This window comes from Epargyreus clarus, unplaced genomic scaffold (assembly GCF_041222505.1).
Source record: "Epargyreus clarus isolate Ecla_fem2 unplaced genomic scaffold, WU_Ecla_fem_2.2 ptg000014l, whole genome shotgun sequence".
Classification (NCBI taxonomy): domain Eukaryota; kingdom Metazoa; phylum Arthropoda; class Insecta; order Lepidoptera; family Hesperiidae; genus Epargyreus; species Epargyreus clarus.
The window spans coordinates 9,301,919-9,327,087 of NW_027332222.1; the positions used below are offsets into that span (position 1 = coordinate 9,301,919).

General features: G+C 32.6%; 1 protein-coding gene across 1 annotated transcript; it reads right to left on the bottom strand.

The window, feature by feature from the left end:
* Positions 1 to 6,344: 6,344 nt before the first annotated feature.
* serpin-6 (serine protease inhibitor 6) lies at positions 6,345 to 22,667 on the bottom strand. Its single transcript, XM_073079964.1, has 8 exons — positions 22,441 to 22,667; positions 11,872 to 12,168; positions 11,309 to 11,476; positions 10,380 to 10,641; positions 9,160 to 9,258; positions 8,475 to 8,605; positions 7,832 to 7,958; positions 6,345 to 6,621 (listed from the first exon to the last, which is right to left on the bottom strand). Exons 2-8 carry the CDS (start codon positions 12,160 to 12,162, stop codon positions 6,461 to 6,463), a joined length of 1,239 nt encoding a protein of 412 aa, XP_072936065.1. The 5' UTR covers positions 12,163 to 12,168; positions 22,441 to 22,667; the 3' UTR covers positions 6,345 to 6,460.
* Between the last annotated feature and the right edge of the window lie 2,502 nt (positions 22,668 to 25,169).

Below are 25,169 nucleotides of genomic sequence, written 5' to 3' on the forward strand. Positions count from 1 at the left end.
ATAAAAGATATCGAATCGAACAACAACTAGTTATCGTATAATTGGAATTAAAATATGTAGCACACTTTCTTAAGCCATGCTAATATTTTAATAACTTAAGCGCATTAAGCAGTTTTAATATGTAAAACGCTACTCCACCGCGTCTCTATATATAGAGGGATGGTTCAATTTTCGAAATGTTTTCTGACACGTAAAGCCATGAATTTATTGTTTGTTAATAATTAAGTAATTTTTTTCTTTGATCACTAATAGACATTGACATTTCGTAGAAATCATTTGAATCTATGATTCTATAATTAATTGACATCTTACAATGATTTCTGCTTACCACCACTTCTTTATATAGCTATTATAAAAGCAGAAAACGAACATGCAGTTTACCTGATGGTAAATGGCAACTGATTGATTGATTTTCATTGATCTATAATTATCAACTCCAAACAGGATTAGAGTCCTACTTGAAGTTGGTCACAGGTACGCTGCTACCCATTAAGGACTAAATTGGAACACTTTATAGTCTCTCCCTTATCCCACCCTTCAAACCAAACCCAGCAGCGTTTACACAGTTTATTAGGCAAAAACAGGTGCTTAAATTATGAAATTTCAACCTTTATATATTAGAGTATTCTAAAGAAGATAATGGGTTGCATCAATTTGATGTAACTTATAAAGTTCATAGAAGTGTACAATAGAAGTAAATGACGCAAAATAACATTCATCAAGCATGATAGCCGGCTTGCTGGACGACGCCCGCGGGAACAACTTGTGGTAATGTGACGTAATGGAGTCATCAGTGCTGTGGCTTATGATTGTAGTCGGGCTTATTTATGAACAAAAAGGCTCTATGCGATATACTAGGTAAGTATGATTACAATGTACAATTTACTAAATAGTAATAAAGAATACTATTTTTCTGGCTTTAGATGGTGAAGTTCCATAATGTAAAAGTAGTGCCTACTATTTTATACTGTAAGAATGTTACGCGTATACATATTTTTTTTAAATATATGAGTAGCAGACAAGCATGCAGTCCACCTGATGGTGGCTACTGCACCAATGGACCAATGGACATCTATAATCAACCTCTGATAGGATCAGATATTTCTACCTGAGGTCGGCCACAGATGCGCCGCTACCCCTGAGGACTAAACTGGAACGCCTCGGAAAAGTATGTCTCCTTTACCACACCCTTCAAACCAGAACACAGCAGCGCTCAACACTGCTGATATAAGGCAGAAATATATGTGGCGGTGGTGCTGCCGGAGTGAAACCACAAATGGTTCTACCACCTTCACATACACCACCACATTCAAAGTCATATTTATAAAATATGACATTGCATTAGTAACTATTTTGAAAACTGAATTATCTATCATAATATTTACGATGAAACAACATATCCTAGAATATGTAAATAATTATTAAGTAGGTAATATCTAAGGTTCATAATATATTCCGAAGTATAACTTAATATCTTATGTTCTTTAAAATAAAGTACAAATAGTACTTTACATTACATTATATACATATACACATACGCATACATACCTAATATTTTGTCATACTTATACGCATACATATTTTGTCAATAACACTTTTGTAACCCGTTTGATTAAAATATCTAACAACTTTATACTAACAACACATTGCAATAGAAATATTTGGGATCGAAATTCCTGACCTACCAGATCGGATTTTATATAACAAAAGTAGGCAACGGAATCTCGATCGTCGGGCCAACACAGAAGATGTGAAGACTGGCAGCGGTAACGGTAAACTATTGTCCGAAACGAGGTGACCACTGCTTAGGGCAGGGTTGGCGTGCCGATGAGTAACACTAAATACGCGAAACATACTACACAATGTCATAGATTAGTAAATATTACTCACTTCTAACAAGAAAATGTACCCAGTTTCGAGAATTGAAATAGTTGCGTAAAAGTTTTGCCACGTCTCCGTGCTAAAATGTCCCTAAAATATTTGAAGGACTTATTTATTTATTATGTAAATTACGCAGTATTAGTTATTTATTCGTAAATTTTCTCTAAAAATGTTTTTATTTGTCAAGAATTAAAAAAAATTACTTACTAATAAGCCGTTTGTGGCTTCATTCAATTTCAAGGCGGCGAAGTATCTTTACTAATCTATGCACAATGTAGCACAATCTACTAACATTGTGAGATTAATAAATTTGATTAACGAAATGGGTCAGTTTAGTCCACTATGATCTTAACCTTCTCATCCTCGGGGAAACCTTATGGTAACTGATTGGTTAATGATAATTTTAAACTGCAGAAACACAGTTAGCCTAGTGGCTAAAACCCGGCCTCTTAAATCAAGATTTGAATCTATGAATACACGTCTGATTTCACAAATTAAGTGCGTATTATGATTTAATTATTATTTGCTATGACTGTGATGTAGAAATCGGGAAGAAAACTACACGCCTGATATTTATTTAAAAAACGTTCACTAATGCAGCACGATAGTCTACCATAGTCTAGCAGCCATAGTCTGCAACCCGTCTGACTCGGAGAGCAGACAGGCTTCAGACCACAGCAGTAGGACAGTAATGCATAATGAATTTACAGTGGTAATAAAAATCGTGTTGCATAGTAGAAATTGATGCAAGATAATAACGTGTTTTATAATAGTCGGAAGTCCGGAAGAGCCGCGTAGTTCATCGACCCTCAATTATGTTCAAAGTTTAATTTGCTACCTTCCTGCTTAAACGACATGTGGTTAACTTACCAAATGATTATTATAATCACTTATATGACAGGTATGACTTACTTGGAATTTAAATCAACGTAGTGTATATTTTAATATCAAACTTGTGATGCAAGTAGGATTTGAACCTGCAACCTTCAAGTGTTCGAGCGTGACGGAATGTTACGAATAGGTATAACATATATTATTAGATTAGCCTCAATCAACTTTATGTTAATAATATTGGAATGCTTTATATTGACATGTCGTGAATCAATAATAACTTAATTATAATTTTAGCTCAGATATACAATGTAGGCAATTGATTAGTAATGAAAACATTGATAATAAATAATAGTTATAACGGGATATATTGATCAACTGAAAAATTTAAAATAAGACTTACCCGTTGAATTTCCGCTGAATTTACGATCTTCTCAGTTTCGGTCGTGTTCGGAACCGTTGATATGGGAAAATATACTGACTGACAATTTGTAAGTACCCCCGTGGGCCTATACAAATTAAGTAGGTACATTACATTTCATTTTATTTTTATCAAGGTTTAAAATGCTCTAGGTTTAATGTTACGATTGTGATTATTAAAAAAACGTAAAATAGATACCCTGTGCAATAAACTTGAAGGAAAAAATCATGCACAAATCTCCGTTCCAAAGGTATCCATAACAATCACAAATGAACGAATGGAGCACTTGAAATGTTATTAAAATAAAAATAATTACCTAAGTTATTTTCGTGTATACAAATTGCAGAACACAAATAGAACAATTTCAATTTTATTAACAGGGAACCTGTAGGTACTTCAGCTGACATCGGTGGGTACTTAGTTATAATTAAGTGTACATTCTTCATTGTAGTTTAGCAAGACAAGTTAACAAAAGCACATATAATACAGATAGCAAGGCGTCTTCGACGGGGTATTGTTTCAAACTTTTCCGGCCAACTTAGGGTTGGTACCAATCTTTACATAATCATCGCTATAAATACCAAATATTGTTATCATCCTTCTATTATAACACTTGTTAAATATTCGGGTACAATCTCCACATCGGTAGAATAGATCTCTCGTAGGTAGATGGTTAAAAAACCAAGAAGTTATGAAAAACACATAGGTAGGTACATTATCACAAGGATAATTGATATCCCATGAATATAAGTTATGGAACTAGTAAAGAAAATTAACCTTAAACCTGCTTTATTATAGTCAAATGTTAAAGCATTAAAGATTTTGACGGCAGCCCTAGGCCAGCGGGCCACGGCTACGCGGTAATTAACTCTATTGTGGCCAAAGAGATCCTATCGACGCCGCAAACACTTCCGATGGATTTACGTCTGCATACCCGCTTTCCACTCATTGTTTACGGCCTCAAGTTTTATTCTTAATACATACACGTGCATATTAATAGACACAACAATGACGAGAAAATCAAACCGATTCGCTGCAAAGTAACGTTCCTTTCCTCATTTTCCTCAATGCCAAATTAATCCCCAGGCTCGTTAATAACTGACCGTAATCCTAAAAAGGAAATACATCTAATACTGACCATTACACTGTAATCAAGCGGAACGTAAAAACTTAATGTGGGCGGGGTTGCGGTCAGAAAGCTAATGAATACACAAAACCGGAGTCCAAGAAAGCGAACAGCGAAAACGAAAATACACATTTACAATTTAACTCCTTACGTGAATTAAGAAGATAGTCTGTTTATAATGCACGCGAGAAATGAATCGGACCGTATTCACATCAAAAAGATACGTGTATAAATACGAATGCTTGTTAGAAATGTAAACAGACGGTGATCATTGTGAAGCACGCAAACTTTCTAAATTTGATGGGCCGTCAATTTCATTACAAGCTTTGATTTTCGAATGTACCTAATAAGCAAGTTTATGTAAGATTGATTCATCTCTACAAAACATTCGCTTCAACACTTCACATTAACGCGGCAGAGGTCTTGATGTATCAGTACCTAATTAATAAAATACATAATTAATTAACCAATCTCTTGGACGTTCATCACATGTGTTGATTGAATTAACGTGTCTTTCCAAATTATGTGCGCAACTGATGTAAAAGTTATTTGAATACATTATAGATAGGTTACAGATTGATTTTCACAAAAAATATATTACTTATACAATTACTACTCACTTTATATGTATCTCAAATAATTTTATTGATGTTTTGGCGTCTTGAAGATGCTACAACTATTAGTCGACTGCAAAGATACTACCGCTACACCTATTTCTGCCTATTGACAGCAGTCTCAAGCAGTGTTGTGTTTTCGTTTTAAAGTTGTAGCAAGGGAAATACACTTAAACGAGGCATAACACGGGACCGCGGACGAATGCTTTTACCTTACCTGAAGACCCGACGAAAGGCGTCCAGAGGAACACCGTGGGGTTTTAGCCGGGAGAGTCTGGCATATCCTCTCCGTTGCCTCCGCGACGGAGATCTCCTGCTGGGTTTCCCCACGTAAAACAAGGAGTAGTAACGAAACGGTTCGTGATCGCAGGTGGAACTCCAATCCTATCTGGGGTTGATTGAACATGTCCATGAGCGGCAGTAGCCACTTACCAAGAGATGGATTACATGCTCGTTTGCTGCTCAATTATTTTAAGAAAAAAGGCTATAGCGGCTCTATGTAATATACCCGTAGAGAGTTACGTGTTTAAAACGATAATGCCTTTATTCATTTATGGGTTCGGTTACCATAATGGTCTGGTGCGCAAGGGGTTCCGGGTTCAACGCTGGTCAGACAGATATCTAAATGATTAATTTATATGTCTGTTCTCGGTTTGGGTGTCTGAATATTTCCTTATATGTGGTAATCCTAACATAGTGCTGTGAGTGACGAAGAAATAATTGTCCCTTTTATGTTTTTATTATTTTGCCTACTTATTATAGAATATATTTGATTGTTTGATTTATTTACAGTTAGCTTTGTAATTATAGTTGATGCTTATTTGTATGCATTGCCGTTTTAACTATAAAATGTTTAAAAAACACTTCAATTGAATTCGTCTACTGTCGTATGTCACCATGACATATACCTACCTATTTTTAAATTTCAACTGAGTACTTATACTATAACTTTGTTAAAATTTTGTCCAAAGCAATGGCATAACTGGGATTTGCGTTGCTCTACCAAAAAAGATCGTCTAGTCTCCAAATTTTATTCGCAAAAACAAAACGATCTTTCTGTTTTTTTTTCTCGCTCCAGAGGGAGATCCCGACCCTCAAAACACCCCATAACATACCCATGCTTGTTTATAAAAGTTTAAAACTTGTAAGATCTAATTATCCATACCTACATACCAAGATAATTGTTTTAAATATTTTTTTTAACATAACAATACGGAATAATTCATGTGCATATGCCATTTCTGTCTGCTACGGAAGTCTCTTAAAAATACTTTATTTTCGCGCACAAAGCTATGAAAGAAAATCATGGATTAAAGCTACAAATGTATACGACTTTCAATGAGTAATTAATAATTATATTTTCAGAATTTGCATAAGTTTAAATAGTATTTTTAATGTTTAGTTAATATTAGCCATATTATTACAATAATATTTTTTAAGTATTATTAAAATAATTGAAAAATAAAACAACTTTCCTATTACTAAACACTTTTAATTACTTGTGTTACTTACAAAATACAATTAATTTGTGAAATATAACAATAAATAAATTATAATTATGTTAATCCGTACTTAGTTAAGAGAGCTCTACTTTTTGGGGTCCCTATAGACTCCCATGAAGAGGACAGAGTTGGTGGGATGCTCGTAAACGATGTACACGAACGGGAAGTTGGCGATGAAGATGCTTGGGTCTGCTGGCCGTGATGACCTGAAACCGAATGCCGCGGTAGCTGCCGCTGCCACAGTACCTGAAATTGTAAACAATATCTTCTATATTCCAATATCTTAAATGTAAATCTTAAATCTCTCAAATATTAAGGATATACTGGATGTAGAGCCCGTGATGTGATGTGTTGCTAGTTAAATAGCCTATATTATTATAAATGTAGATGCATACACAAAGACCGACCTTAGTCGTCCAACATGCTTGTGTTCCCTTATACTAACTCGAAAAATAAAATTAAATGTAAGTAATGCTGAAGATGTCGTTGAAAATATTCCTATAAAGTTCTTAGGCAATTAATAAACAATGAATACCTTCAGATGTTACAATTGTAGAGTTTTCGTAGAGCGTCAATTAGAAGTAAGTTGCTTTTTATGAAATATTTTTAATCATTAAAATTATCTATGAGTAAATAAGTAAAAGTATCGTTATCTATATAAGAAAAAAGAACGTAAACATGTAATAATATTTTTACTAAAAAAGTTGGCAAAATAAATAGAAATATCTAATAACGAGTTACGCTTTGCTTTATTCTAATACAAAGGGTTGGCAAGATATCGAATGAAACAGGTACAGAGTCAGTTGAAGTCCGCATTAATTAAGCCGCAACAAAACCAGTTGTTCGACCTCGATTGACACAATCTTTGATACTCAAATTTAACTTAACAGATAAAACCGACCGGGTTTTTTTCAATAATTTGAATGTCCCCAATTGATACCGATCGAAAAAATCCAATAGAGGTCGGACAACAACACTTTGCGCAAAACAATTTAATAAGTTTTTAATCGAACAATTGATCAATGAATAATATGTTTATATGAAATCTTAATGTCACTAACTGCGCCAATTAATTAGGGAGAAATCGAAATTAATTTTACCCACTTTGAATTTACACAATATTTAATATTTCACACTAAGGTGACAGGGCTGCCTCTGCTGTAATAGCGAAATATACGCCCAAATATTTAAATAAATCTTACATACAGTATGATTTTCATAGATACCTACAAAGGAGAAACAAACTCTAATTTCACCATACTTTACTAAAATGTATCAAGAGTTCCTTAAGACGTTACCTACGTTTTAAATAGAAACGCAGTGATACTGAATCATTCTCACAGTTAATAAAAAAGTATCTGCAATTTCTACGTTGCCTTGGAAATACTGGGCAACGTGTTGAATATAATAAAAAATATAAAACGTAGCTTTTAAATAATTATACGTAAACAATTACCTTCTTCATCGATCTGTATTTTAGCTTTGTGTACAGCATCATCAAAGATGACTCCAGGATCCTGAGTGAGCGTGCTAAAGTTCGACGTAGCTTCGAATAAGTCACCTACTCCCATAGCCTCCAAGATCTAGAATAGACATTAAAACATACGTTATAAATACAAAATAGATAAAAATTAAAAGCAACATATATGTACCTACCTATACTATATTTAAATATGTATCGGTCTTTTAAATGAAATGATGTAATTAAAGTACAGCAATATAATGGATAGCAATTATTCAAACGGATTACGACCGATAAGTATTAAGTCAATCTAGCTATTGAGCCTACCAAAGATCGACATTTGATTTTGACAATTTTGATCTTATGATATCCAAAACATGGATTTGAAAGAAACAGGTAGGTACTTATGAATGTTAATATATTGAAGAATATTTATGTTCAGACACATTACATAAGATATGATGATGTTATACTTCATTGTTGTTCTACTAGAAATTGTGTCTAGCATATAAAAAGTAAAAAATAATTGAAGTAGCAAACGTATAAGCAAATAAATCTATACTTTATGTTGCTAAATTTGTTCAGTGCAGTGATTCGAATACTTAATATGTAAGCGTGGATCTATGAAAATACTCACTGGTTTAAGTGGAAGAGATTTTTCAACAGTAAATTTGGGTATTTCAACGAGGACTTCGCGACTCATGTCATCATCTTCGACGACAGCGGCGAGGCGTTCCGGCGTTAGCTTAGCGATTATGCTGTCAACACCTGATAAACAAACCAAAACATTATAATTACATTGTATGTCTATATGTATCTCACTGTTTAAGTCGAAGGTGGTAGAGCCCTCTGTGATTCGAGACAACCCCGCTACACCTATTTCTGCTGATTGTTAAGCGCTGCTGTACTCTGATTTGGAGGGTGTGGTAAGGAAGACATACTTATCCAACTTACTCGTCAGGGGTAGCAATATATCTGTCGCCAATTTCATGTAGGAGTCTTATTTTACCGGGGGCCAATCACGTGGACTGCATACTCGTCTGCTACTTTATTATTATAAAAAAATATATGTTCAATCAATCATCTCTAGAAAGGGCTACAAAACAGTTTTACAGCGAGCCTAGCAAAATATAGGGCTCCAAATTATTATTTTCTAATAATGTGTATAAATCTATCGAGGTATATAGATAATCGATGGCAGCCAATCTTTCTGTTTCGTTTGATAAATATATATGTATATGAAAAGTATATAAAACGTACTAAGAGTGAAACAGTATTAATGAGATAGAACTTCCGAGATAAGTATGAAAAATTACACTAACCTTCCTTCATAGAGTAAGGTGGCAGCAATATATACATGCTGACGTCGTGGCCCTTGTATGGCAGCTGCAGGATCTGTGCACCGATATCGTCGTTGACCACTGAAAAAATATAAAAAATATTATTTTAATATATTAGCTTGACTGTTATACATTATGCTTTAAGGTTTTAGAAAATAAGAAAGTTGATAACAACAATACGTTGTTATATAATGTAACCACAACCTTTAATAACCTACGTATGTACAACAAATCATATGACACAGAATAAAGGTTTTTTCAAAAGTCACTCAATTTAAAGCAAACCGCAATGCTGATTTATTTTATAAGTAGCAATAAGTCAGAGAACGCATTTAATGTTAGTAACTTCACACTTTGCCAAGTACAAAGACTTTCTAAGCACTTCTTTGCATGGTTACAAGTTGTAAAAGTTTACTTATACATTCGTGATACAATAATAAAGGTATAATTAATATACGTAAATATATTTTTTCTTCTTTTCAACAAACGCTCGCGAAACTTAAATTAATTTTAAAACCTATAAAAAGGCTTAGTTTATAATAACAATGTTAACAATTTAAAAAAAATGTCAGTCCTGTGTCGGGTGAAGGTGAATATGAGATCATCATTATTTTAATAGAGTACAAGGAAAACTCTTTTTTTACTTGTATTTATAATTTAAGGACAAACTATTTAAATTGAGTAAATTATTATGTAAATATTTAAATCGATAACAAGTTTTATACCCGTATATCTTTCAGTAAAATTATCATACATATAATAAAGGTATCATAAATTTATCGTTATAAAATAGCTATCTATTAATAAAAATGGATTTAAGGCATTTTATTTGATATAACTTGATTTTATATTCGATTTAGTAATAAAGTTATTTATTTTTTCATATACCACATAATGTAGTAGTGTACAGCGTTACTACGGATGGTATAACCCTGCGAACCCTTGAAGAAAGCAGCGATTTTGGTTGCAAGTCGGCGGGAGGGTTCGGGGTTTAAATCCTAACCTCTGATTTTTTTCATTATTATCATATTATCGTCATGTACAAGCTTGAAAGTTGTATTTCTTGAAAAAAATCTCAAACACGTGTGAAGTCTATCAGTCTAAACCCCTATCATTATGAGAGGACCATTTCCGCAGGACAGTAATATGTTGGTAATGAATTTCAGAAAACAATAAAGCATTATAATAAAAATAATACTTACTGTAATGGAAAGTGCCCTTCTGCCTCATGAACGGCACGAGAGTTTGTCTGGTTTCGGAGACGAAGAACACTTGTTTCTTCGTTCTTTCCACTGGAAACTTGGAAGCCCACACCCCTTTGAAGTACGCGGCGTTGGCGAGAACCACCTTCGATACATGAGAAATGGCATCGTGTGGTAACAAGTCCTTTATATTGTTCTTAGTCAGTCTCGCCACCCAGTCATTGATCATCTGTCTGGATCCCTTTGGGTTTTCGCGGAAATTCTGAAAAGTCAATCGTTATCAATTTTAGTTACTTTAGAGGTTAAATATTTTTTCAGGTTTTTGAGGTTTTTTCAATTAGCATAGAGATGAGAACTTGAATAATTTCGGACAGAAATTTCAATATTATATTTTATTTCAAGTTAGATATTGACTAAATGAAAATTGATATTCCGGTTATGTATCTATGTTAGAATTTTATTTAGACGACATGATTTATAAATTTGTAATAAATATATAAAATATTAAAAAAAAACGTGCAATGATTCTATTTCAAACGCATACTTTACTTACTGTGAAAATATTTAAAATCAAGTCCACGTTCTAAATGATATTTAGATTATACTGTAGGTAATTAAATCATTTAAATTCCTATTATATATAGTTTACACATTATACTGCGGTATATTGATGTAGCATATTGATGATATGCGGAATACTTATACTAGTATAAGTAATGTATGTAGTACCACCACCAGGTATTATTTATTATCTGTAATTCACACTAAGTTTTAGTACCGCTTTGAGACTTGTAAGGTACAAGTCAAGCTGAGCAGTTATTTAAATAATTACATTTCTGTTCTTAGACTAGTAGTCGATCTTATTTGTGTGCGTGTGTGTGTGTGTTCGGGTAACCTATAACGCCAGCTATATTTATTTCATAGCTTACCAGTTTATCAATCTCTTCCCCCATTAGATCGAAGAAGCATTGCCGTACAGCTAACGTTTGCTCCACAAATATCTTGTTGGCGTTGTTGAACTCGTAGCTGTCACTGTTGTTGTTGAACAAACGTGATCTCTTGTCCACTTTGTACGCTGTCATCAAGTTTATTTTGTCCTGGAAGTAACGTTACGTACATACGTTAGTTATAGCCTAGTGGTTGAAACTCGGCTTCCTGATGAAGAGATCCGAGGTTCGAATCGCAGACGTACACCTCTTATTGTTCAAAGTTTTGTGCGTATGAGAAATCAATTAACTGTTATTTTAACTGTGAAGGCAAACATCTTGAGGAAACCTAATCGCCTAACAGTTATATAAAAATGTTTTGAAAGGGTACAAAGTCTACCAATTCGTTTTGGCCATTGAAATGGCCAAAACTTTCTCTCACCCTGAGAGGAGACCCGTGCCCAGTGTGAGTGACGCAGTAATGAATTGACGATATAAGTTAGTATGTCGAAAAACTTAAAAATACATAAAACAAATTAATAAATATACTTTATAAAAAATCTTACTAATTTATCGGAAATCTTCAGAGACTCCTTTAACGCTCTTTCTGTTTGTTCTCCACTTGCGAAATACGCTAAGAGCAGGGCATGGTACACGGAAAACGGTGAGAAAAATATGTTATCATCAGAAACGGCTTCGTTGATAGAGTTGAAGAGATTCAGCGTGAATTCAAGCTGCCCCCTGTAGAGGGTCGTGCGGGCTTCGGGGTTGAGCTTCTTTGATGAATCATCTTTATAAAAGCACTGGCTGTTCACCGTCGCCAGGAACAAACACGACACGACGGCCAACTTCCACATATTAATCTGAAAATGAAAAACGTTTTCATATTAAAATCTTTCATGGAAAACTGTATGCACTTATTATAATAAAAATTAAAATCATGTCACGAATCTCCCGAAATGAGATAGAGATTAAACATCATTAAACAAACGCTCTGTTAAAAGCGTATTACAAAATAAGTTACTATTTGACTGATAAAAATGTATTATCTGATGTACAGAAGTATAACTAAAGTACACTACACTAAAGGAACTCCTTTAGCGTACATCGGATACGAAAGTTCAGAAGTACGATCTATAAGTTCGTTTATTTAGATTTTATTTCACTTTGCAGTGACATTAAAGTCGGTTCTATTTTTTTGTGTTATGTTTTATCTCCGCTTCTTCTGCATAACGAAACACTTTGCGAAGTGATTGAAGATTTCAAAAATAATAAATTGTTAGATTTTGATATTGTAGCAAAAAAATATTTTCTTCCCATTACATGTAGGTATGCATATTTATTCCCTGTCTCTATGTAAAGTCGCTACATGTAATGAATGGTTTGTCATTAGTCATTAGTTCATTACCTACGTTCGTACTTAACGCACCCAGGAAATATCCATCTGTTATACAATTCTGTGAAATTAAAGCTCGCCCACACGTTTTTATAGCTCTGGAAAATTACGTGTTATGTGTAGGTACTAAAGAAAACCATTAGGCATAAGGATATTCATAATGTTGAACATTTATTTAAAGAAGAACAGTATGAGGATAACTGTCTACGTTATTTGAGATTGTGTTCTGATAATCTTTTGTTATTTACTATGACTATCGGAAGGTATCACGTATTAAATATTATACGTCTGCATACTCAACACGAGATAAGACCTCTAATAAAAGTAGATTCTTGGAAGTGTAGGTATTCGCCATTGTACAGTTGATAACGCGTTCTTACTTCTTACACAACAAACAAACAAAACTCTGTCAACAGACCGACATGACTTGCATACAGGGAGACTTACATCACCTTGTAGTATTATACTGCAGTAATCTTACAATAATAAACAGGGCTCTATTAAGATGCATTTTCATGGTTAGAATGTCCTTTTAAATGTCTCACTATCTCGTATGTGACTATAGGTTTCTCCAGGTTATTTGCCTGAAGCATATTCATTAACATTGAAATATGTCAGAAAGTATTGAATTTTAGATGCACATTTGATATTTTTAATAAATTATACGCCCTACCATGGAGCGGCAGATTATTAAGTATGTTTTAAAGTATACGTTAAATATGTACTTATGGAATTTTATGGTTGAATCGGGAAATAAATGGATGTACGTGCTAAGATTAGCTAAACGTTTTATTTCAAAGATAATTCGGTGTAGACTATCTAGGGATAACGTTCGATTTAGTTATTTTTATCACGTCGAGACATATTGTTCGCTCAATACACACTCAACATAACTTATCAACAACAATGGTATGTATATCTATTTCAGTATTTTAAACAAAGTTCCAAAAATTAAGCAAATGCAAGGCGTAGGTATACCCGCGTATAGAATTTTAATAACTATATGTCGTTAAGAAGAAATAAAGAAGTAATAAATTATTTTAAATAAAACCGTTACGTTTCTGTAACTGTTTACAGTTAAGTCGTAAAATGTGAAGGTTACTTATAATTGGATCCAAATTAAAGTCACAATCTGTAGGTGCTAATTTAAGAATTTCGTTGACACATATTTTCTGACAACAATTCCTACAAAAACATATTTTGTTGTTAAAAGCCATTCTTCGCCCTGTCATTCGTTCATGTCATTATTTAATTGAAACTTATATTCCTATAACCTTTTAAAGCATTACAGATAATACTTAAGACTTCTTTGTAAATACTTTTAAAGTATTTTAAGTCAATTCGTAGAATGATGGTAACAAAAGCGAATGAGCGAGCCACAGTAGCTGCGCATTTCACCGACCACTTTCTACGAGCGGCTCATTACGCGATGAGAGGGGAAGAGGTTGTCGGTCGCGACGATCCTCGTAAAATGAAAAGTAGCTACTGATCGTAATAATCCGAATACGGTAAACTTCTTTGTGGTTTGCCGGAGAGCCACATCGAATTAATACCGACAGCGGAGTGAGAAAGACAAACTCTACATACATTAAAAAACTGCTGGATATGTGTACAATAGTAGTACTTTTTTAGATGGTATTAAAAGTCATCCATTTTAACTTGTCTGCTCTTTTTTGGACTAATGTAGAACTAATTTATATGGTCATCTTAGTTTCAACGGAAAGTAGAACAGCATTTCTACAATAGTAATAGTAAGGTACTCGTAATTCGTAAAATAAATAAAATAATTCGACAAAATGACATGAAATGACCAAAAATTAAACAAAAGCTAATAAATACATAAGTACATCGTTAATACATAGTCGTAGCTTGGCAGGAAAACATTTACACGTATTATTGAAAACAGCAACTACCTTATAAACGTTATATTTGGGTGAAACGGATCTAAATAACCCCGGTCGCAGCCTTAACGCTGCATCATATGATGCGATTGGTCACGACCATTTCACGTTTGCGTGGTTAAGTGGGAAACCCAGCTGTGTTGCGAATTGTCCTCGGTTTCAAACCATAATGAAAATCCTTGACCAAATTTAATAAAAGCTTCCTGTCTACATACAATGGACTGATAATCATACATTTTTTGCTGCTAATACACATTATTTAACGTATAATACATTATGTTGTGTATATAAAATATCAGCAGCGCAATTAATTATGAATTTGTTTGAACTTTATGAAGAGGTAAACATTTAAATGTGTAATTGTTTCATGTAAACAATAAGAATGCTCGTTATATGTTATATATCTCGTTAAGATGTTATTTGTGACATAAATTACCGAGCCCATAATTTAAAGTATGCATTTCTTAACCATATTTAGATATAATATGAATACTAATTAACGATATGGTGTTTTACCCATTAATATTAATTTTAATATATAATTGGTTCTAGCCATAAATAAAAAGGAACCTACAACAATTTAGGACGATGTATTACCTATTACTTACGCAATTGTCCAATAAGTCTTTCACACAAAATAGTACCTATTCTTACAATTAATAACAAAAGTACGTACTATATATATTAAAAAATTTCATACTATGATAACGACTATACATGATATATAACGACTTATCTCACTCAAGGTCAAATGCGAAACTAAAAATATTTTAAGAATAAGATAATATATCGCTGTAACTTAATTAAGTCAACAAGTTCTAGTCATACAACAATGACACATTATAGTATCAATTTATTAGAACTCTTCGTATTTTATCTGCGATGCTGTCATTTACATGTACATTTACTTTTTTGGCAGGAAATTTAACTTTTTAAGCAAAATATGACAATTTCAGTTGGTTTTATTCAATGGACAAGCGAAAAATTAATAAGGGTTTAAGTTTGTTCAACTGTATAGGACGGAAAAGTTTACTGTGTTAAGGACACCAAACTTTCCTGGACTATGATGGTTTTTAAAAGATGGTGGTAGGCCCTTTGTTAGTTCCAGCCCCTAAAAAGTGACAACGCACCTGTAATCGACCTCAATTAACATCCTTATTCTATTTGATCGACGTTTATTACGTAACAAGTTAAATACAGAAGTTAACAAACCCAAGTACTTATGTTAAATATGTAATATCTATAATGTACCATGCAAAATGAAATAGAATTAAATGAAATAGCTAAACAAAATTGCTAATAATAAATTTGCATGTAGTTGTTAAGCGAAATAAATAATTTTGTTATATAAATTTTAATCTTTCTACTAAATTTTTAATATAACCAACCGTACATTACATGCGAGTACATTATAAACATATTATAGTAGGTACAAAAATACTTTACTTACAGATTTTTAATTTAGTCCTTGTTAAATTTCTTACCTACTTGTATAAAATAAGGTAAAGTCACCTATTTCCGCGGTATTTTCACCAAAACTAGAAAGAGCGTCAGATATTAAGCATTTGCTACGGCTTAATAAGGAATTAGATAATTTTATCAGAAGCTTTGTTATCTGTACTCCTGAAATAGACTCGACATTTTACGATTAAATATTGATTTAAATGTGTATTTTAAATAAATATGAACCAAGTCAGAAAACCCTAATTCCGATGTAAAAATCCTTATTCCGATGTATTTGGTTCCTAATTCCGAGTATACAAAATAAGGGAGTGAAAGAGATAGAACGACTGCTACATGGTGTATAAAAATAAATGTTATTTATTGAATTTAGTTTCAATTTCGATTTAATTTTTGTTTATTACTTAAAGAGTAGCTTTATCCAAAGTGTTCTTAGCTATAATTAAAGGGAAGCTGCCAAAATAAAACTTTTTTATGGTATAGTTTATTGATTGGTTAATTTTACTAATGTATATCATGTTTTTTTTTTAAAAACTGCAGTCTTCTTCTTCTTGTACTTTACCAAGGTTTATTATCGTACACCATAAATATTATTGAATGCCGTCATGAGGTTTATAGAATTATTTCATTTTGAATAATTTAATCAAATGAAAACGTTGTAAAATGTTCTAGTTCTTATTTAAATATCCATAAAAATCGTATAACAATGTTAGTTCTTCGTTAATTAGGTTTAGCGAATTACTGATACAAAAAATAGAAATGTTCTTAAAAACCCGATGAAAACTTTAAACACCCTGTATAGTATTTTGCGGTTATGCCGCGGATTAATGTGCCCATATAACCTAATTCCGAATTATATACATCGGAATAGCGTTTCATAACTAAAAATCACGTTTCCAAATTCCGATTATTAAATAATAAAAGACTTTTACACAATTTTGAGGCAGAAAGATGCTTTATGAAAATATGTACATAGTAATATACAATACTTGTTCAATATTACATCCATATCTGGATGAACTTCATTTTCTCTCCTTAGTTGTCCCATAGAAGAAATTAGGAAAGTACATAGATAGGTCATCTTTGATACTATATAATTAGGTAATGCAGTACAATGCAGTACCACGGAAAATGATTTCAATATTAATTGAGTATTAAACTTGTCAAAATCGAAGCAAGACGTGCTTATTCATAAAAACAACTACAAAAATTGAAATAAAAAACAAGTCTATGAAATTGCTATTCCGTGGTATATCTCGGTTTTAGGGACAGCCCAAAATATTTGGCACCTAATGCCGCTGTATTTTTAAACTTATTTCTACTCTTATCTGTTAAGAAATAAGCACAATATTTGAATGTTATCGATTCTATATATAATCAATATAATGTTTTCATCGAAACACTATCACACACATGCAAATTTATTGAAAAAATCACTATTTGAGAAATCGTGACATTCACATGCTAAAGGCCCAAAATGTATGGAGCATACGTTTGATGGAGGCACTAATGCAAAACTATGCGATTATTTAAAAAACCATACACATAATACTATTACGATAGCCATATGACAAAAGAGTGATAAATTATCTATTAAATAACATACCTTTTATTAAAAATGAGTTGGTAAATAGTTTATAAAAGCCGTTTTTGTAAATACCACGGAATATAGTGCCAATTTCAGAACCCCTCGGCATTAGGTGACTTTACCTTACTCATTATATAGTTAAACTTTGAATCATTTGTTGCTGATTCCTTTTTTTTAATAGTTCGGTTGTTTTTAAAGAAATTTTTAATTGTTCACTATCAAAAGGATTTAACGTCCTGCAAGCTTACGAGTAAGTGAAGATAGATATAAAGTTTCAACTGGTGAAAGTTTACGACTTAAATATAAAAATAAAAATAGCTTATACATTCAAAACCGTTGGCTGTATTGCACTGGCTTCTCACGGCCTGCGCCTGCGTCACAGGGAATTCCAATTCATAACGCAAGTACCAAGTAGGTACACGAACAATAGCGAGGCCTCACACTGCGCACATAATGCTCGGATTTTCCTCGCCGAGATTAACTGTGCTGCTGATGTAGAGAAAGTTCGTCGCGTCACCGCCGACACATTTGTTATACAACAACCGGACCACTAAAGCGTGTCAATACGACTACCAATATTTATACACAATAGTCTTCAGACGGGCATATGAATCATAAATTACATATTTATAGATTTCATGTTTCCAGTAGGAGTTTTCTATCAATATATTTTTAAGCTAAGCTCTAAGATTTGATTTTTCATATAAAATTTTATAATAATTTTATGCAATACATATTTTACAACTATGTCTAAAATTAAAAAAAAAAACTTCTTATAACCTATAACTTCTTATAAGTAGTTGTTTGATTATATACCGACAGACGATTTTGACGTCATTATCGCAAACAAAAAAGATTTAATACGCTAAATACGCGAATGTGCATCTCAAAAAATAATGTAGGTGTTAGATGACTACTATTTTGGTTTAAATACAAACATAATATACCTATGTATGAATTGAGAAAGGAGATCATACGATCATACTAATTAAGATCATGTACCTAAGCAATTTATCTGTAGGTAAGAAAACCAGCAGCATCAAGTAAAAAAATTACCTTCATTTTTATTATCTCCTCATTTTCCAAATTCTCGTTTTGAAGTTTGTAGAACCCTACGCTTCGACTCCGAAGGTATCGTCCTCATTTCTTTTTGTGCCTTATAAAAGCAGTGCTAAGTACTATTAGCTAAGGACACCATCTAAGTGAGGCATTTCAACGTAACCTTCGAGGATAGCAACGCATCCTCAGGTAAGACATAAATTCTATCTGTACCCTTACCATGACTTTTTAAAACATCTCACAATTTTACGTTACGTTTACTCAATCCATTATTCTGCTACATTTGCGTCAGTAGACTAAGTAAACGTAAAAATAAGTAAGTGCTCAAGTGACGATGAACTTTTTGTCTACCTCACATGTTCGCAAAAAAGAGAGACAAAACATAAAGCGCCATTTTGTCAATTTAGACATTTAATGTTTCGTTACTGACACTATAGTTAGAAATTGTCTGGGCAAATACGTAAATAAATACCAAAACAGTCATATTTGTCAAAACTTAAACACTCATGGTAAGGGTAGTGTTATGCTTAGTCTTCAGGGGTAACAGCGCATCTGTGGCCGACCTCAGGTGTCCATGGGCGGCAGTAGCAACTTACCATCAGGTAGACTGCATGCTCGTCTGCTACTCCTATTATTATAAAAAGGTGGTCCATTAGCGGTACTGGCCACAGTAGCAATATTTTTTATAATACGAAAGTGTTGTAAAAAATAATGAATAACGCTCAGATTCTTTAATTGTGTCACGCAGAACACGGTATATTTATGAATTATGACAAATGAATAATGATCTTCGGTTGCACCGTTATGAATTAACTGTGATACTGAATTCGGTGCGAGGATAAAATTCACTACCGGATTATTATTCCTTTTGGAAACATTTTACGTACTTAGTAAACATACTTTTATATGTATTTTGTAACTATTTAGGTCTTAGGTCCCTAATATAATTTTTTCATATAAAAAATCTTTTAATATTTCTTTTCAGTCTTTTTATATCTTCAATTTGTAAATTTACGTACTTATTAATGTTATTGTAGTGTATTTATACTTTGTTATCAAATATTCGTCAACTAAAGTTCCTCCTTAAAGAAATGATTTGAATTATTGATAGATATTTATGCTCGCATCTAGTATTTCATCCATTATTTTTTTCCTTATAGAGTACAGACGTAATGTTGCACTTTTCCGGGTCATAAATTATTTTTCGGCAGGCAAAGGATTTCTACTCACGAGTATCTTAACTCTCCAGAATAACAATCAATACATCAGAAAGAGAAATACATTACAGTCAAATTGAATCCAATTTATTACTTTCGAAGTTAAATAAAATCCATCCAATGACGTAACTATACGAGTATAACATAGTTATTGTGTGCATTTTCTTATATGTAACTCAGTATCCGTTACAAGTACTTATTAGGTATATATATAGGTAATAGCCAATGTTGATTTAGTGTAGTAGCTACGGTAGTAAGAATTATATTAATAACCTATAGCGGAAAATTACATAGTTACTCATAACTATTTGATGTATGATGAGGTGAGGTGTCCTGACTTCTTCCTCAGGGGTCGAACGGTATCTATGGCTGACCTCAGGTAGGAGTCTTAATATACTCTCTGAAGTTGATTAGAAAATGTCCATAAACATTGGTTGGTAATGGGCAATTACCATCAGGTGAACTGCATACTTGTTTACTACTTACGGAAACTTAAAACGGAATAAATGAAAAAAATATATGTCTAATTTTAATTTTCTTTTAGCTCAACCTTATTGACATATACGTTTCCAGTGTATCGAGGCCATACACGCTTCTTTAAGTAACCAAACGCTTGCATAAGAGTTGTGAACCGAAACGCCGCTGGAATAACAAACGTGTTTGATAACCCATCAAATAAAGTAGTTTACGTTGACAAGGAACCAAAGTGCCAGTTATAGTAAGGGTATTCACAAGGGTATTAGGTATTATACTTCCCTACGACGTCTACGATTGAAGTCTGATAAATAATTAAACAAATAATAAATATTGATCTACAAGTTGTACCTATAAAGTAGATGAGTCAGTGTTTGTTAAGTGTTATTTTTATTTTCGTTTACATCATATTATCATATTTTTATTATATATAGGTAGTATTAATATCTAAGAAATAGGTAGAATTCGATGGTGTTTTTTCTTTCAGATGTTTATCTACATTTTAAAATAATTAGCTACACCTTGTGTTTACGTATTAACTGTAACAATTTTCAGTTACTTTTGTAATGCATCAATATGTAACTACTGCTGCCCATAGATAATCTATGCTGCTGCCAAAGTAATTTAATTTATGCTTTTTGTCTTTAAGAAACTACTTATGATAAGTTTAATTAAGTATTTAAAAGGTAATATAAGTAAGGTAGGTAATATTAAAAGGTATTGACTATATTTAATCGATTTCGAAAAAGGAGGAACTTCTACTCTCGCCTGTATTTTTTTTAGTTATTTTATTGTACGGTAGAAAACCCAAATATTAATAATGCAGGTACGACTAACAAATCATGCGTAGAAAATGTAGAATCCGTCATCACATCATAAATGTTTGTTTAACTCCATTAACACATTTATAAACTTTAATGCAAGTTAGAAAACGAATGTCTGTTCTTTATAAATAATTAACACAAGGTTTTGGAATTATAGGTAAGAATACTCGGAGAATATCATTAATATAGGCATTTCGATTTAGTACCAACCTCCTCGTAATTTGAAATCATTAAAAATACAAGTTCAACATGAATCGATTTATTTATAAATCACGTTTACCTACTAACTACTTACTAGTACTACTTAGTAGTGCGATATGTAAATTCTACAGGTAAACAATTATAACAGACGGTGGTCCTAATAATGTATAGTACAGATAATTCATAAATAAAAATATATTTATTATTTTAAGTGAAAAGAGTTAGATTAGATTAGACTTAGATTAAACTTTAAAGATAAAATCTCCATAACGAAACCTCGTGAAGTGCTGATGATTACTGACGTTCAAAAATAATTTAGTAAAAATCTTCTTTGAATAAAATATTTTTAATTTAATCTTGCTTAGTAAATCGAAAGCAACCATTTAAAAAAATATATCATCTGAGTTTCATATTAAATTGTATTTTTTTCTGTTCTAATTCTATTGTGAGTAGGTAATGCGACCTACTCACAATAAGGCAATATCGATTCTCCATGACGATAAAAGCGTTTGTAATAATTCTCTTAAAAAGCTACGTTATATCAGATGGAACTAAGATATATTATAGGATATTTTATTCCGGGTGAAAAGTAAAACTCGGCAGGTATACAATCGTATTTATACTGCATGCATCGAATTGAACCGATATGGGTGTTAAGATACTTTTCAATTTATACCAGGTTTGTCACAGACAATTAAAAAGTGTAGGTAAAAGTATAAAGTAATTCATATCCTGTATGCAACTTGTACCCGTATTTATTGCATTCCATTGTGGAAAACCAGCAACAAAACAATAATAAACTTGTAATTATTTATTGCAATAAAGTATGTTGTAATAAAATACTAATACCGTTGTTTATTAGTGTTTATAGGTACTCGTAACTTATGACTAACAACTTTCATTAGCAAATGCATATACTTTTACGAAATTGCTTTTTAAAGGCTTGCCAGTTTTGATACAAAATGCTGCAACTTTAAATAGCAAATGTATTTAATTCTTGTAAACTGGACTTACCGTCTCAGGGGCGTCCTTATATAGCAGACCAGTCTCTTCGTATCGTTCAAACTTCAGTCAAGGGATGAGTATCAAAAATGTTAGTTACTTTTCGAAGCACCAGTCAATTATTTTGTTTTTGTATTAGAAATAGCTGTGGTAGGTTTTACTAATGGCTCCGGAGCACAACGTCGCGCTACAACGCGCGCGGGGCTCCGAGGTAGACTCAACACTGAATGACGGTCAGCCGGCTATCCTCTTTTATGTAGTGTTATAAACTGGAATGTATGCGAACCCGTTGTCAATTCGTGTGAAGTAAAACGATAACAGTCATATTATAAATACTCCATGCATTACCCTTTAAAATTATTAAACCTTAATGCAATGGTTCTTTGACCTTAATATACAACAACCCGCCAAATTCCTTGTAACGGGATGCTACGAAACTGAAGGTTGACTCAGACACGGAACATATATGTAATTTGACAATAGCAGGAGCCTATTTTAGGTAAAACTGCTTTCTTTTACTAAACTGAAAACTCTAAGCGTTATACACAAAGATTGTTACGTGATTGAGTTACAAATATTTTCTCCAATACAAGTAGAGTTGTTTCATTGCAAACTTTAAAATAACGACACCATCGGAAATGGTTTACAGGTATTTTCATAGAATTGTATAGATTTAGGTTTACGTCGATTATATTAATAATTATATGTGTCATCGATATTTAGTAAGTAAGAAGATATTAGTAGTAGAGTTAAAACTCCGAACACATAATATTCTAAGAAATGTTGATTTTTGTTTCAAATTCTTATAGGTATATGTATTTATACTACATCATCACCAAGACATCATCAATATGGTGCAAAGGGTATAGCTACTTAATTGGTTAAAATAATGTTAACCTACCTAGATCGCATTGCGTTACATTAAAATTTAATGTAAAAATTTACGTAGTTGGACTTTATTTATATGTTCACAAAACCCTAAGTTTAGTAATCGTAACTTTTATCATTTCTCCATAACATAACTTTTGTTTCAATTTTAAGAAATCGGACTTTTCCAAGAACGGAACACTATCGCTATTTTAATTATTAAAAACAAATTTGTAAAAATATAACAACTACAAGCAAATAATTATTATTGATATCTTAAATAATATTTAGATTTAACCTAAATACTCTTGCCGCCTCTACAACACGATAGTCAAAAAACCCCTTCAAAATCGTTCCACTTTTTACGAGTTGTACGAAAAATCTAGGTTTGACATTTGATAAGTGTGTAACCGGACCGATACCTACTTAAACTACAATAGAGGCATAATGAGAATATTGTAGAAATTTCAATAATAAATGGGCATGTACCACTTCCACACAAAGGTGAACGAATTGTACAAATCTTGTCTCTACATGGAACATAAAGTCGAGTACCAAGCGATAAATAGGGTCCTCTTTCTTTGCTTAATAATGTAAACAATAAGTTTATTTTCTTTGCTTCTTTGACTCTTTCAACGAGAAGGATTTAAGACATAGTCTACCATTACGAGTAAATGGGATTTCCCACCAGTACCTACTATTTAATTATCAAATATTTATGCTCAATATCTGTAAACATTTTACTTAAAAACTTATTTTATACACCGTTCTCATAGTATAATAAAAGATAAGTATCGATCTGGGTCTCGTCGGGGCCAATAGGTCGCAGATTACAAATTACATATCTACATATTATACGAAAGAACAAGAATTATACGAAAAAAACTACGTGTAACTTGGCATAAGTTCACATATGTCTACTTATCTGAAAAATTAGGTATAAGATAATTATTTAAGCAAGCTGGGTCGAACTGGTCATAGGTCACATACTCTATGTAGCGTTTGCCAGCCAGGCTTTAGCCTGCGCGGGCTCCTGACATAGGTATCTCTTCGCTAATGACTAACGTCTTAGACTTAGATTATAAAGTAGTATCCCATGTACCATGAGCGGAGCTATGACTCTAGCTTTCTGCCCCTTATACAAATGGGTTAGTGAAATATAAATTAGTTAATCAACAGTGACTGTTGGCAATAAAAAATGTTCTAATTTAATTGAATAGGTTTAAGTACCTTTCACGAGTCACTCCCTTCTTTTCCATTTTTTCCACTTTAAGATGGCCATTACTCGTACGAGTAAGTTTGCAAGTAATCTTAAAATAATGAGAACAAATTTGTGTCATTATTCTACTAGCTAGAACCTAGTTTTGAAGAAGCTATAGGGAGGTAACTATACAGGCAGACACTTACTTACCTTGGTAGGTAAGCTTGTAGGAAAAAAATGGTTTTTAGACCGCATTTAGAAACGGGAAAAGTAAATCCCTGTTAGTTAATGATTACTTGTAACCCTAAATTTAGTTATTCCCCGCATTCCACGCCTTTAAATGCATGTAGGTACTTACAATACAATAATTCAAAGCATTCCAAACGTTTGTAATATCTTTATCGTCAAATTACGTAGGTTGGGGAAAGACAGAAATAATTTATTTCCTTATACGCAAAACACCTAGGTAATACGTAAGTACATATTTTTTCCAGGTACATAAGTTTATTAAGAAAGTATAATAAGGAAAGAAGATATTGCACGCATATCCACCATGTGTTAACCCATTTCCTCTCAGATCTGCTGGAAGAAATTTCGTTAGGAATAAGCAGTTGCGCACCTTTGCGCAAAATGTTATTTATAAGTAGACATCGGATTATATGCAGTATCAAAA